Consider the following 15,284-nt stretch of genomic DNA (forward strand, 5'->3'; position numbering starts at 1 on the left):
TAAATAAATAAATAAATAAAGTTGAATAAAATGTGAATAATGCTTGAATAAAATGGTTAAAGTCAGTTAAGATAGAAACCAGTACTCATGCAACCCTCATGAAAATAAGTGCTTCAGAAAATCTTGGATCGATTTATGTCTTTTTTATCCAAAACTAAAACTAGAATATGAAAAGTCAGACTTTTTTCAAGTTTTAAAACAAAACAGAATCATCAGACACTGTTTCACTTTTTATATTCATTAGCTAATTGAGACGGCACGGTGCCGCAGCTGGAAAAACATTGGCCTCACAGTTCTGAGGTCCCGGGTTCAATTCCTGGCTCCACCTATGTGGACTTTGCATGTTCTCTCGTGCATGTGCGGGTTTGCTCCGGACACTCCGGTTTCCTCCCACATCCCAAAAACATGCAACATAAATTGGACACTCTAAATTGCCCCGAGGTGTGATTGTGAGTGCGGCTGTTTGTCTCAATGTGCCCTGTGAATGGCTGGCAACCAGTTCAGGGTGTACCCCGCTTCCTGCCCTTTGACAGGTGGGATAGGCTCCAGCACTCCCCGCTACCCTTGTGAGGATAAGCGGCTAAGAAATGGATGGATGGATGGTTAATTGAAAAAAATAAGTACGAATGATCAACACATTGTGATGCTGGCATTAAAATGTGTGTCTCATGGTTTTTAAACAAATTGCTTGAATATTTAAGTGTATCATTTCCTCACTAAAATTCTTGATTTTGATTTGTATGACAATATTATTAGAACAGAGTGCTCTAATAAGATTGTTAAACTATTGTATCTAATTTGTCTTCCAAAATATATATTTTTTTCTGGCTTACTTGAAAATGGTTTCAGCTTTAGTTGACATAGAAGCTGCAGTTCCCCACTTCAGCTCCTCCGCGGCTTCCCAGAAGGCTAAATTTTCTCCTAGAATGATCAGAATTCCAAGTAATAAATGAGGATTAAAATATAATCAAAAGGGCTCCATAGAAAGCGCAGGGAATGGTAAAACCAAGTCGTTAAGCAACTGGAGAATGATCATTTGGAAATACAGTATTTTAAAAAAATGTAATGACATACCGCTAAACTCCTTCTTAAGGAAAATCTTGAAGTCATCCCGGCCTCGCAGATCAGTCAGTAGCTCGAACAAGCTAAAGGACCAACGCTCAACTCGCATTTTAGTTGGGACCTCAACCCTATTCACAAACATTTTTTTAATTAGCTTACAGAAAGCTAGATGACACATTTATTATGCCGATCATTACACTGCACGGTACTGTTTCTTATGCACATTTGTACAGATGAGTTTCGTATGGCAGACCAGTGGGAAGGGGAACCATGACTAAAATTCCACATTATTGAAAGTGAATTATCATTATATCATATTATCATTTATATTATTTGTGATATATTATTTTAACATTATATTTCTGGGGACATTGAAAATATATTCATACAAATAAAGCTGCTCTCTAGCAAAGGCCTTACTCCCAAAAAAAGGATTTTAATCTCTGCTGGAGAGGAAATTTTATGTGCTTTTTTTTATTACATAGAATGTTGTGTGTATCATACACGAATATGCTCACCTTCTCATATTTAGAGTCCAGTATGAGTCATTGTCTGTCTGCCAGGGGTTGCTGGGTAAGCAGGGTGCCAGAAAGGGATCATGGTTTTTGTAGGTTGTGATGTACTTGACCAGTCTGTGGACACACAATTACTATGAGATTTATTTACAGAAGATGATGTGGTTTGGCATGTAACTAAAACTTGGATGGGGATCATTTTTGGAAAGGCATTATTAGAAGTGAAACCTCCAATATAATTAATTCTACAAGAACTTACGCTCCAAGTGACACACTAGATTTTACTTTGGACCTCATGATGGCTTGTTGGTAGAACATGTTCTAGAAAAAAATACATTAAAACGTAAAAAAAATTATAGTGTCATTTACAGACACAAAATTCAAGTATACAAGGGAGTTCATTTTCTGCAAGCATAATTCTGGAGTACAGCACAACAGACACTCAAATTCAACACAATTGTGAACCATTTCAATAACAGGATCAATGATTTTGCTTTGAAATTTAACTTTTTTAATTGTTTGGTCTGTTGATTTTTTTCTGTCCGAGGTCATCTTGATATAATTTTTAAAAAATCCCTAATCCTCTCTCAAGATAGAATATAACAGCAAGCATTATTTAACCACACACACACACACACTAAGAGCAAATGTTATTCACACAGACAACTCAATACTTACCATGCGTCTGTATTGGTCAAATGAGATTTTCTGAAAGCCAAAGACATTTGTTATATAAGAAAGGAAAAAATGAATTGGTCCATAGACAACAAGCTGATCAATCACAGGCTGTTGGGCAATTACAAATATTGTTATAATTCATTAAACTACTATAATTTCTAGACAAATGAAAAGTATGGGAATTTTAGTAGCTGCATTTTCGCTTTGTGGACTGGTATTGTACATAGATGGAATTCATATGATTGTAGTTTAACACAGAAGATTGTCGCATTCATCATCAGTATGGAAAGAAATCTGAAAGAGAAGAGGGACAAAACAAAGTGAATAAATTGGTGTCAGCAGAAAACGTGTAGGTTTTAAATAATTCTTCGTCTCTACTTGTCTCAATTTAGGGTGGTTCAGATTTTCATCCTTATGTTGCGGCTATGCGTGGCTTGGGAAAATTAATTATAAATGTCCGATTGAAGTGGATGTTATTTCTCTCAAAAACGTGTACCATGTTTTATTAAGTCAAAGTTTTTAACTTCTTTCTTCAAACATTGTGCAATTTCTGTGATCACCATTTACATATATATATATATATACTGGATGGGTACAGTGGTCACTTTGGCCACCCCAACCCTAAAGAATGTATCAAGAATATGTGTATATATATATATATATATATATATATATATATATATATATATATATATATATATATATATATACAGTGGTGCCTTGGTTTTCGAACACAATCTGTTACAGAAGGCTGGTTGAAAACCAAAACGTTCAAAAACCAATGCACGTTTTCCCATTACAATGAATGGAAAATGAATAATGCGTTCCAAGCCTAAAACGTTTTTTCAAGCGTTTTTTTTTTTAGCTTTTCCTGATAATAAACTGCAGAGTAGAGATACATGTATAGTTAAAATACTTTATACAATTAAATTATTTAATAAATTTTTATTTTTTGCTTAAAATGTATGCTTTAGCCTAGTAGGGTACGCTAGGCTGGGAGTGCATTGCCATATCTGTAGCGACTCGGCCCCCAGCCTTGTAAACCTTTTTTTATTAACAAAAGTACAGAATAACTTGAAACAAGCAATAATGAGGGGGAGACAAACTTTTTTATTTGCACAGAAAGTACGTAACGTAAAAAAAAAATTTGCAATTAGAGGTACGGTTAATGGAACAAAAGAAAAAAGCAATGCGGGACTCCGTAGTGTGTGCAGCAGGAAGGTGAGAAGGGAAAAAAAGCATAACGCGACCGGGGCAAAGTGGCTTTACTGTTCCCGCCACACAGCTCAGCTGTGCAACAAGAGAAGAAAGAGTTAGCATGGTATTTTCACAAAACCGGGATGTGCATTAAATGAAAATAGCTCGAGTTTCCCTGTCATATGGTGATCTTTCTAGAAAATAATTTGTCCATTTTGCTCTCAAAATGCCAAGCAAAAATCCATAGTTGAATGAAAATAAGTTGATGAACACAGGACATTATTACCAGAGCGGGAGTGAGCGCAACCGCCAGCCACTCTACCTTTTGTTTCAGACATCTCTCGCATTTCACAGCTTCAAATCTTTACTTGAGCTCACTTCACGCTAACATTGACTTGGAATTTCCAAAAGGGACTAAACTTCCCTGTTACAAGTTCGTCGCTTTGAAAAATCACACAGAAAAGCAGATGCAATTAAAAAAAAAAAAAAAAAAAAAGGAGCATCCAGAGATGAATGCTTGCATCGTATCAAGTGATTTGGACATTGGAAGGGCCAAAAAGCCATACATTGAAGGTAATTTATTAATAAATATCTGAGCGATGTCACTGAAATCTTGTGAGTGAGTCCTGAAAGCAAAAATCTTAAACAAATGGTCTCAGACCTTCAACTGTTCTCCACACTGTTGAACAGAGAATATCTGTCACGACCCATCAAGACGGAGGTAGGTCCCAAATGCGGGAGTCGGGAGACGGAGGCGTAATTCGGGAAAAACCTTTATTGTTCCACGGTCAGGGATCGGGCAGGCAGTCAGGTGCAGCAGCGGTAGTCAGGACGCCGGGCGTGGAGAGCAGGTCCGTGGGCAGGCAGGAGTCGGTACACGGGAGATCCAACCCCAGTCTGGTGACCATCCAGGCCACCAAACGCGAGGCGTTCGGGTGGACAGGTCAGGAGGACGACCCGGACGCCAAGCACCAGGATCCCCATGGGGCGATTCGGGTGGACGACCTCGGTGAGGAACCAAACGGGGAAGCAGGAACCAGACCAAGGCAAGCCACTGCTCCGGACAAGGACCTCCCACGCCGTGGTTGTGAGACGACCAGGGATTGGTTTTACCAAGGATTGGTCAGGAGGCAGCCGTGGATCGGTTGCTGCCGAGGCTCTGTCACAAGGCAGGCCAGAGATCATTCGCCGCCGAAGTCCGATCACGAAGAGGTCAGGAATCATCCGGAGGGAGGAGGACGGCGGAGAGAAGAACCAAAGCCATGACCGCCACAATCACCGTCACAGCAATCCCGAGGACCCTCCAGCTCTGGGGTGGCTTATCAGAACTCCCCAGCTCCTGTCGCTGTCGAGACGGGCGTGGGATGGCCGTGGACCAGTCGCCGTCGCCACCTCCTGGACAGCAACGTGAGGCGGCGGCGGCATCACCACCTCCTCCTGGACAGCAACGTGAGGCGGCGGCGGCATCACCACCTCCTCCTGGACGGCAACGTGAGGCGGGTGGGGAACCGGCACCATCTCCTGGACAGCAATGTGAGGCGGCGGCGCCATCACCACCTCCTCCTGGACGAGAACGTGAGAAGGCGGTGGCGCAACCATCGCCACCTCCTGCTGGACAGGAACGTATGGGCGTGCCAGTTGCCATCGGAGCAGGAACAGGTGGTGACCGCGGACCGGTCGCCGACAAAGCAAGAGCGTGGAGCGGCCGCGGACCGGTCGCCATCGGTACTCCTGGACACGGACGAGAAGCGGCTGCGGAGATGTCGCCACCTCCTGGACAGCAACGTGAGTTGCTCTCCACTGCCACGTGAGCTCTGCTCAGCTGCAGATCAGTGGCCACCGCCGCGTGAGCGTCAGTCAGTAACGAGTCCATCAAAACTGCAACGTGGGCGTGTCTCGGCAGCGGATCTGTTGCGACAGCGACATGAGCCTTGCTTGGTAGTGGATCCGTTGCCACTGCCGTGTGAGCACAAGATAGTAACGAGTCCGTCGAAACTGCAACGTGGATGTGGCAAGGTGGCGGATCTGTTCCCACTGCAACGTGGGAGTGTCTCGGCAGCAGATCCGTTGTAATCGTGATGTCACCGTAGCTCGGCTGGTTCTTCAATCCTTGCCGGACCTGGGCCGTGAGAGCCGTCACTTCGGCGCTCTGCCACTCTATCTCCGCCCGCATTTCGTGGCAGAACACCTCATGATTTGGCGACCCCTCCTCCCTCTGGGCTGGAAGCTTCGCCACCAGCTGCAGGTCTGACGGTTTAACCGTTGAGGAGTAGGTGGACGAGGACGGCGTTTTTGTTGCGGCGCAGCGGGAGGCACAAGGGAGCGCCCGGCCTGGGCGGCTCCTCTGGCCGCCACGCGGAGATCCGGGGTAGATGGCCAGGGGAGTTCCCTCAAACAGGTTGGAGGACTCGGAAACTACCGGGCGAAAACGCTCGGGAGCTGGAAACGCGGGGAGGTGACACAAACTGACTGGGATTAAAGATTGGGCGAAGAGATTCATTGTCGAAATAATCAGAGTGGGTAGTCAGGCAGCCGGTCATATACATCACGGTCCTCCTCGTAGACTGAAAAATCAGAGTCCAACAGAATGTGAGGTGCTGGACAGGTCGTGGTCGGGACGTATTAGCTTGCCTGCGGAGGGTGTGACACGGAAGCGGAGAACGTCATGGAGCCTACCCGGATCGGACAGCGTTGGTCTTCCAGCAGTCGGTCTGCCTTGCGTCGGTCCTGGGCCGGGTCTTTCCTGCTGGGTCCTGTTTCGGCCAGATCGTTCTGTCACGACCCATCGAGACAAAGGTAGGACCCAAATGTAGGAGTCGGGAGACGGAGGCGTAATTCGGGAAAAACATTTATTGTTCCACGGTCGGGTATCGGGCAGGCAGTCAGGTGCAGCAGCGGTAGTCAGGACGTTGGGCGTGGAGAGCAGGTTCGTGGGCAGGCAGGAGTCGGTACATGGGAGGTCGATCAAAGCAGGCAGGGTCAGTTGAAGAATAGGCGGAGGTCGGTACATACGGGAAAACGATCAGAGATGCGGGAGTGCTGCAACGGGGCATGAACCGAAACAATCTGGCCCGGACCAGTCGTTCCCATGGTCCTATATACACCGGGGCCAATCAGCCAGCACAAGGAGCAGGTGTGTGCCTCCCATTCAGCGCGACCGCGCGGGAACCCGCGCAGCCAGGGCTGGACCGGTGGGATCATGACAATATCAAGCATTACCATGGCGACTGATTCATAGTTCCACTCAGACCTCCATCAAGTGAATATTTTAGCTTCACATTAGATGTGAATTGTGCCATATAAGACGAGACTTGGTTGAACTAGTAGTTTGTCTGTGTGAGTAAGACCACACTTTTTTTTTTTAAATTACTGATTCTTCTTGGTACTCTGTAGGAGTCACGTTGGTGTGTGACAGTCACAATAAATTTGGCTTAACAAAAGTAAGTGTGTGTGGAGGGAATGATATCCATGTGTATTATATGGCTCTTTGGATGTTTGATGTGTAACAACATAGTAAAAAAATGTGGCTCTTCATTTCCGCCTGGTTGGGCACCCCGGGTATACACACACATTCTTTAGAGCAGGGGTGGCCATTGGGACCACCGCCCCCCATCCAGTGAGCTCCCCAAAATCCAGTGAGCCCCTCATCCTCCCCTTTCCATAGACCCATACAACCCCAGAAGAGCATGGGAGGCCCACCCATCAACAGGGCCCAATGCAGGAGCCAGAAGAAACATAGAATTGGGATACGTAAGATGCAAGTGTGCTCTTCCTGTGAATAATGCAAAAACATTTCTGTACCTTTCGTACTTCAGAAAAGAAAAAAAACACAAAAGAGTGAGTGAGTGAGTGAGTGAGTGAGTGAGTGAGTGAGTGAGTGAGTGAGTGAGTGAGTGAGTGAGTGAGTGAGTGAGTGAGGGAGGGAGGGAGGGAGGGAGGGAGGGGAGGGAGGGAGGGAGGGAGGGAGGGAGGGAGGGAGGGAGGGAGGACTGACCTGTTACCTCTTCTGTGTTGGGATCAATAAGGCGGTCCGGACCATTATCCAAAGCACTATGAGTACGACGCTGGACACGTACAAGAAACACACTGTTATAGAAATAGTACATTTTCAAACATGGCATGTCACTCATAGTGTATTTATATTCAAAACACTCGGGAACATAATGTATTTGTATTCAAAACACATAGGAAGACACATACCGGTGGCCTATTCACAATCCAGTAAGCTCTCTCCTGGCAATCAAACACCACACGATCTGGCTTCTTTCTTTCCCTACTAGCTCTAACACATATAGAAGAAATTGGTAACAGTGTTATTATACATATATATATATAAATATAGATAGATAGATAGATAGAAAGAGAGAGAGAGAGAGAGAGAGAGAGAGGAGAGAGAGAGAGAGAGAGATGCAGCTATGCCCCACAAGTAGGATGTGACCTTGAGTTGAAAGAGTAATTTTGGAAGGAAATAGATGAAGTCGTCCTGAGCATCCCAGAGAGAGAAAGTTGTGATTAGTGCAGATTTCAATGGACATGTTGGCGAAGGAAACAGGGGCGATGAAGAAGTGATGGGCATTCAGCAAAGGAACTTTGTGGGTCGGATGATGGTGAACTCTGCAAAAAGGATGCAATTGGCAGTGGTGAACACTTATTTCCAGAAGAGACAGGAACATAGAGTAACCTAGAAGAGCAGAGGTAGGAGCACGCAGGTGAACTATATTTTGTGCAGAGAATGTAATCTGAAGGAGGTTACTGATTGTAAGGTTGTGGTCAGAGCAAGTGTAGCTCGACAGCATAGGATGTTGGTGTGTAGGATGACTCTGGTAGCGGGTAGGAAGATTAAGAAGACAAAGGTAGAGCAGAGAATCAGGTGGTGGATGTTTATAAAGGAAGAATGTCGTGTTGCCTTTCAGAAAGAGGTGAAACAGGCTCTTAATGGACAGGAGGAGCTCTCAAAAGACTGGACTACTACTGCCAAGGTAAGCAGAAAGGCAGGCAGGAGAGTACTTGGGGCGCCTTCTGGTAGGAAAGGGGAGAAGGAGACTTGGTGGTGGAACCCCAAAAAGCAGGAGGTCATCCAAGAATAAGATATTAGCGAAGAAGTGCGACATGGAGAGGACTGAGGAGAGGCGGAAGGAATACACTGAGATGTGACGTAGGGTAAAGGTAGAGGTGGCGAAGGGTAAACGAGAGGCATATGACGACATGTACAGCAGGTTGGATATGAAAGAGGGAGAAAAGGATCTCGACAAGTTGGCCAGACAGAGTGAGAGAGATGGGAAGGATGTGGAGCAAGTAAAGGTGACCAAGGACAGCGATGAAAATATGTTGACTGGTGCCAGTAGTGTGCTAAGTCGATGGAAAGAATACTTTGAGAAGTTAATGAATGAAGCAAATGTGAGAGAAGGTAGATTTGAAGAGGCAAGCATGAATGACTAGGAAGTGGCAATGATTAGTAAGGGGGAAGTTAGAAAGGCAATGAACCGAAAGAAAAATGGAAAGACTGTTGGTCCTGATGACATACCAGTGGATGTATGGAAGCAATTTGGAGAGGTGGCTGTGGAGTTTTTGACCAACTTATTCAATAGAATACTAGCAGGAGAGAAGATACCAGAAGAATGGTGGAAAAGTGTGCTACTCCCCATTTTTAAGAACAAAGGCGATTTTCAGAGCTATGGATACTATAGAGGAATAAATATGATGAGCCACACAATGAAGTTATGGGAAATAGTAGTGGAGGCTCGACTCAGGACAGAAGTAAGTATCTGCGATGAATAGTGTGGTTTCATGCCAAGAAAGAGTACAACAGATGCATTATTGCATGAATGTGAGGGGCGGAGGAGGAGGAGTGAAGCTCCAGGGAGAAGAGATAGCGAGGGTGGACGACTTCAAATACTTGGGGTCAACAATACAGAGCAATGGAGAGTGTGGTAAAGAAGTGAAGAAACGGCTCCAAGCGGGGAGGAACAGTTGGCAGAAGGTGTCTGGTGTTCTATGTGACAGAAGAGTCTCCGCTAAGGGGAAATTTTATAAAACAGCGGTGAGGCCGGCCATGATGTACAGATTAGAGACGGTGGCACTGAAGAAACAACAGCAAGCAGAACTGGAGGTAGCAGAAATTGTTGAGGTTCTCGCTTGGAGTGAGTAGGTTGGATAGGATTAGAAATGAGCTCTTTAGAGGAACAGCCAAAATTGGATGTTTTGGAGACAAAGTTCGAGAGAGTAGACTTAGATGGTTTGGACATGTTCAGAGAACAGAGAGTGAATATGTTGGTAGAAGGGTGCTGAGGATGGAGCTGCCAGGAAAAAGAGCGAGAGGAAGACCAAAGAAAAGGTTGATGGATGTTGTGAGTGATGACATGAGGACAGTGGGTGTTCAAGAGGAGGATGCACGAGATAGGCTTGGATGGAAAAAGATGACACATTGTGGCGACCCCGAACGTAACGGGACAAGCCGAAAGGAAAAGAAAGAAAGAAATATATGGAGAAAGAGAAAGAGAGAGAGAGAGAGAGAGAGAGAGAGAGCGCAAGAGAGAGAGAAAACGAGAGCGAGAGCATTGGATTCACAGTTCTGAGGACTGGGGTTCAAATCCCAGCATCACCTGTGTGGATTTCGCATCTTCTCCCCATGTCTCCATGGGTTTTCTCCAGGCACTCCGGTTTCCTCCCACATCCCCAAAACATGCAGTAATTGTCTACTCTATATTGCCCTGGGTGTGATTGTGAGTGCGACTGTTGTCTGTCTACATGTGCCCTGCAATTTGCTGGCAAACAGTTCAGGGTGTAGCCTGACTCCTGCCCATTGACAACTGAGATTGCACTCCCATGATCCTCGTGGGGATTAAGCAGCTCAGAAAATGAATGGATGGTTGTATATATAGAGCCATGAAAGGGTATCTGCCCCCTCCTGATTTTTTTTTTTTTTGCATATTTATCACACCAAGGTTTCAAATCATGAAACCAGTTTCACTCTTGAGACAACCCAAGGAAATACAAAATGGATTTTTCAAATGACAATTCAATTTATCAAGGAACCAAAAAAACGTTGTGACCCTCTGTGAAAAAGTAATTGCCCACCCTCACCCCGATCCCCGCTCTAGAACTGCAAATTTGGGAAATCTGAGTTAACATTCATAAACCACACCAAACCTGTTAACCACTATACTTGTTCAATCCGGAAATCACTTCAATAGAATGATGGCATCACATACTTGTACTGCTCAGTGGCCTGCATCACGATAAAGTCCCACTTGTGGTATAACCATTTATGCAGGTGGTTGTACTGCGCCTGATTTGAAAATAAAAGTAGGAAGTTTAAAAGTTACCCCTGTAGTCAACCATTACATTAAAAGTGTAAAATCAGACAAGAAGCTTCCTTATTTGCAACAATTATTGGTACTGTCGTTCCTTCTCAAATCTGCCCACTTTGTAATTACTTTAATCCACTGCACATATACAAGCCACATAAAAACAATCAACTCACAAAACCTCATGACTTACCATAAATATATTGGAAAGACAAAATGTTTATCAAATACTACCTTATGTCAAAAATAAGGACGTTGCTTTCTACACTGTTACCTGCTCATAGGGTTCCATCATGCCTTTCTTGCGAATGTTTCTTTTTGCTAGGTAAATGGCTAGAAAAAACAGAAAATATTTCAATTTTTTAAAATATTATTCTAAACAATAGACATTTCATAAGATGGACAAATTTTGCTAAGTAATTACATCCCTGCCATGAAAATATAATTCACATTTGATTTTGGTAATTTAAGTCAAGGCCCTAAATGACCTGCTACTTCAACATAAAGTACATAGCGCACCCACCGTAGTCCGTGTCATCTGCAACCCATTTCTGCGTAGGCCAGAAGTATGGAGTCTAAAAAAGTTAAAGGGATATGTTACAGCTAATGCATGCGCTAACATTTTAAGTTTGAGTGCACATTTTTTAAACAAACGGTTCATCTAAAATGATTTATCTATTTAAAGGACTTATTCATTTACTGTATTTACTTCTGTAGTTCGTACTGAGTATCTTCAAAAGTATTTTATCAGATTTTGGATAAAATGCAAACGATTAATGACAACTATATGGGGCATTCAAGGATTTGCCACTGGCATGAGTTTTAAGTTTTCAACTAGGTCAAACCACAAATCACAGGTTCTAACCTTGTGTAATGAAATTATTGTATTTCAATTACTTTAGAGCCTGATTCAGGAGAACGCTGGTATGTAGACCGACATCTGTTAGATCTAGCACCAGCTTGCTAGGTTACAGAAAGTTCTGTTGTCTACTTGTGAACCATCCATCCATCATCTACTGCTTTTCCCCGCCGGGTCGCGGGGGCAGTCACTTTACCAATTTATCGAGCTCTTTCGGAGGGATCCTGAGGTGTTCCCCAGCCAGCCAAGAGACAATGTCTCTCCAGTGTGTCCTGGGTCATACCCAGGGTCTCTTTCCAGTGGGAAATGCCCGGTTCACTTCACTAGAGTGGTGTCCAGGAGGTATCCGAATCAGATGCCCCAGCCACCCCATCTGGCTCCTCTCAATGCAGAGGAGCAGCGGCTCGAGACTGAGCCCCCTCCCGGATGACCGAGCTTCTTACCCTATCTCTAAGGGAGAGCCTGTGGAGGATACTCGTTTCGGCTGCTTGTATCCCGGATCTTGTTCTTTCAGTCACAACCCAGATCTCATGGCCATAGGTGAGGGCAGGAATGTAGATCAACTGGTAAATTAAGAGCTTCGGCTTGTGACTTAGCTCCGTTTTTACCACAACGGACTGATACAAAGTCCACATCACTGGAGATGCTGCACCAATCCGCCTGTAAAACTCCCGCTCCATTCTTCCCTCGCTCATGAAAAAGACCCCTAGTTATTTGAACTCCCCGACTTGAGGCAGAATCTCATCCCCAACCCGGAGAGGGCACGCCACCCTTTTCTGACTGAGGACCATGGTCTCAGATTTGGAGGTGCTGATTCTCATCCCAGCCGCTTCACACTTGGCTTTGAACTGCTCCAATGAGTTTTGGAGATCATGGCTTGAAGAAACCAACAGAACTACATTATTTGCAAAGACCAGAGATGCAATGCTGCGGCCACCAAACGGAACTCCCCTCACACTTTGGCTGCGCCTAGAGATTCTGTGCATAAAAGTTATGAACAAAATCAGTGACAAAGGGAAGCCTTGGCGGAGTCCAACACTCACCGGAAACAAGTCATACTTACTACCGGCAATACAGAACAAACTCTGACACTGGCCGGATAGGCACCAAACAGCCCGTATCAGGGGGTTCAGTACCCCATACTCCTAAAGAACCCCCCACAGGACTCCCCAGGGCCCGAACACCTTCTCCAAGTCCACAAAACGCATGTAGACAAGTTGGGCAAACTTCAGTGCATCCTCGAGGACCCTGCTGAAGGTGTAGAGCTGGTCCACTGTTCCACGGCCAGGACAAAAACCACATTGCTCCTGAATCTGATATTCGACTTTCCTACGGACCCTCCTCTCCAGCACCCCTGAATAGACCTTACCAGGGAGGCTGAGAAGTGTGATCCCCCTGTAGTTTGAACACACCCTCTGGTCCCCCTTGTTAAAAAGGGGGACAACCACCCCAGTCTGCCAATCCAGAGGCACTCTCCCCAAGCTCCACGCAGTGTTGCAAACGCATCTCAACCAGGAAAGCCCCGCAACATCCAGAGCTTTTCGGAACTCCGGGCGAATCTCATCTACCCGCAAGGCCCTGCCACCAAAGGTCATTTTAACCACCTTGGTGATCTCAACCCTAGAGATAGAAGAGCCCGCCTCAGAGAACCCACTCTCACAGGTGGTGAGTCTATAGAAATGGTTACCTTTTGGATTGTGCCCGCCCGAGCCTTATGGGTACCACCAGGCGCTTGCCTTTGAGCCAATCTCCGAGCCTGGCTCTGGAAGGTGTCCCAGCTGACCTGTGTCTGGGCAAGGAAATCTGAATCCGTTTCTGTTTACCATCATGAAGGTCTTTTGGCCACGGTTTGTCTGGTCCCTCGCCTAGTCCCAGTTTGGCAAGGGTGACCCTACCAGGGGCATGAAGCTCCAGACAACTTAGCTCCTAGGATCGTCGGGACACACAAACCCCTCCATCATGATGAGGTGATGGATCAAGGAGGGGATACGGTGAGCCGTATCGTATTAAAAGTATGTGAACATACCTCAACCAGTGAATGAATATCCTCTCCCGAGCATCGGGTAAAGACCACATCGTTTCCCTTCTTTTATTGTTTCCCCTTTCCTTTTGACCCTGAAACACTGCAGTTTATTTTGAGACAGGACATTTTGATTTATTTAGCTCAAATGTGAAAATTAATTTTAAATGTTTGCATCAGTAGCACGTTAAGTGTGAAATCTAATGAATTTTCAGTTCTAACTAGCGCAAAACTTCAACAAACACTAACACATTTAAATCCATTCTCTATCGGGCTCAATTTTTTTAGGGTGTTGAGCATTGGAGCTTATCCCAGCTTAGTTTGGGCGAAAAGCAGACTACACCCTTAACTGGTCGGCAGTCTATCGCAGGGCACACATTGAGACAGACAACCATTCAGACTTACGTTCACACACCATCACTAAGTGGGGAATGTACCACTACACCATCATCAAACACATTTAGAAACAGTCAAAGGTTCATTGGGGTCCTTCTGGACTGGAACTGTCCTCACTATCAATCAATTTTAGCCTATAGAACACTACTGTACTGTGAGTATTGATATCAATGGCAAACAACAGTAATAAAATGCCCTTCTTCTATTTTATTGGTTTGATTCATAAAACTATTTTCAAAGACCTTTTACCGATGCTTGCTCATTCATTTATAATGGACAGCAATAATAACTCTACCTGAAACCGGTAAAGGTTGCTGTCATTACACATGACCAGCTTTTTGTGGTTCTGCAGGGCATAGATGTAACCGTAAGCCACTAACATGGTGCCAAAGGTCTGGGCTTCTACAAGGCAAAGAGCAGAAGAGAAAAGATGTGGTATCCTTGGATATGGTGGCCTTTTTTTTTTTAAATAGGAGACAAATTGCCAAATTACAATATTTTTACTAATAAATACACATACCTTCTGTGGTGATCTTCATCTTGTTTGTAATCCACATAATGATGTCTTTACCTGTTTGGAGACAAGTAATAACTGAAATATTAAAGAACTGATATGGTGAACACAGTGAAACAAATTGTTGTCAAGACCAAGTCAACCCATAAAATGCATAATTAAACCAAATCTAAAGTGGAATTTGACCTGAGCCATATTAGCAGAGGCAACATAGTGATTTTGTGGTTACCACGTCTGCCTCACAGTCAGAGATAATGGTTCACTTCACTGTAAAATGTCTATGTGGAGTTTATGCTCCTGTGCTTGCATGAGGTTTTTTCTGGTTACCAAAAACATACTTCTTGGGTGAATTGAAGATTCTAAAGTACATGTGTGTGAAAGATCACTATGCTATGTGCCCTGCAATTTAGTGGGGATCAGTCTAGGGTCTGTCCCAACTCTCACCACCACTCAACTGTGATAGGCTCTAGTTACTGTGAAGAAAATAAGTATTTGAACACTCTGCTATATTGGAAGTTCTCCCACTTAGAAGTCATGGAGGGGTCTGAAATTTTCATCGTAGAAGCATGTCCACTGTGATGAGATAATCTAAAAAGAAAAATCTAAAAATCACAATGTATGTGTTTTGTAAATGTTTTATTTGTGTGATACAGCTGCAAATAAGTACTTGAACACCTGAGGAAGCCAATGTTAATATTCCTCCACACAGATCTTTGCTAGATCAGATAGGTTTCTA

The 15,284-nt window shown here is 44.5% G+C and overlaps 2 protein-coding genes across 3 annotated transcripts in view; one reads left to right on the forward strand and one right to left on the reverse strand.

Moving 5' to 3' along the window:
- LOC133515145 (uncharacterized protein C7orf57 homolog) overlaps positions 1-15,284 on the forward strand; it is an 86,471-nt gene that overhangs the window by 55,191 nt on the left and 15,996 nt on the right. Inside the window, exon 8 of one of the 2 annotated variants that reach the window (XM_061847480.1) lies at positions 14,387-14,440. The exons of the other annotated variant lie outside the window; for it this stretch is intronic. Within the exon in view, the coding sequence (XP_061703464.1) occupies positions 14,387-14,393 (7 nt within the window). The 3' untranslated portion in view covers positions 14,394-14,440. Of the gene's footprint in view, positions 1-14,386; positions 14,441-15,284 lie in introns of those variants that run through there. 2 annotated transcript variants of the gene reach the window in all.
- Positions 1-15,284, reverse strand: part of rgs9a (regulator of G protein signaling 9a) — a 30,074-nt gene that overhangs the window by 11,886 nt on the left and 2,904 nt on the right. Inside the window, exons 3-14 of the mRNA XM_061847467.1 lie at positions 14,555-14,605; positions 14,330-14,436; positions 11,283-11,334; positions 11,034-11,092; positions 10,664-10,740; positions 7,653-7,734; positions 7,454-7,516; positions 2,256-2,285; positions 1,837-1,898; positions 1,581-1,694; positions 1,075-1,190; positions 834-921 (exon numbers count right to left, since the gene is read on the reverse strand). Coding sequence (XP_061703451.1) covers positions 834-921; positions 1,075-1,190; positions 1,581-1,694; positions 1,837-1,898; positions 2,256-2,285; positions 7,454-7,516; positions 7,653-7,734; positions 10,664-10,740; positions 11,034-11,092; positions 11,283-11,334; positions 14,330-14,436; positions 14,555-14,605 — 901 coding nt within the window. The remainder of the gene's footprint in view (positions 1-833; positions 922-1,074; positions 1,191-1,580; positions 1,695-1,836; positions 1,899-2,255; positions 2,286-7,453; positions 7,517-7,652; positions 7,735-10,663; positions 10,741-11,033; positions 11,093-11,282; positions 11,335-14,329; positions 14,437-14,554; positions 14,606-15,284) is intronic.

Source organism: Syngnathoides biaculeatus, chromosome 16 (assembly GCF_019802595.1).
Source record: "Syngnathoides biaculeatus isolate LvHL_M chromosome 16, ASM1980259v1, whole genome shotgun sequence".
NCBI classification, from domain to species: domain Eukaryota; kingdom Metazoa; phylum Chordata; class Actinopteri; order Syngnathiformes; family Syngnathidae; genus Syngnathoides; species Syngnathoides biaculeatus.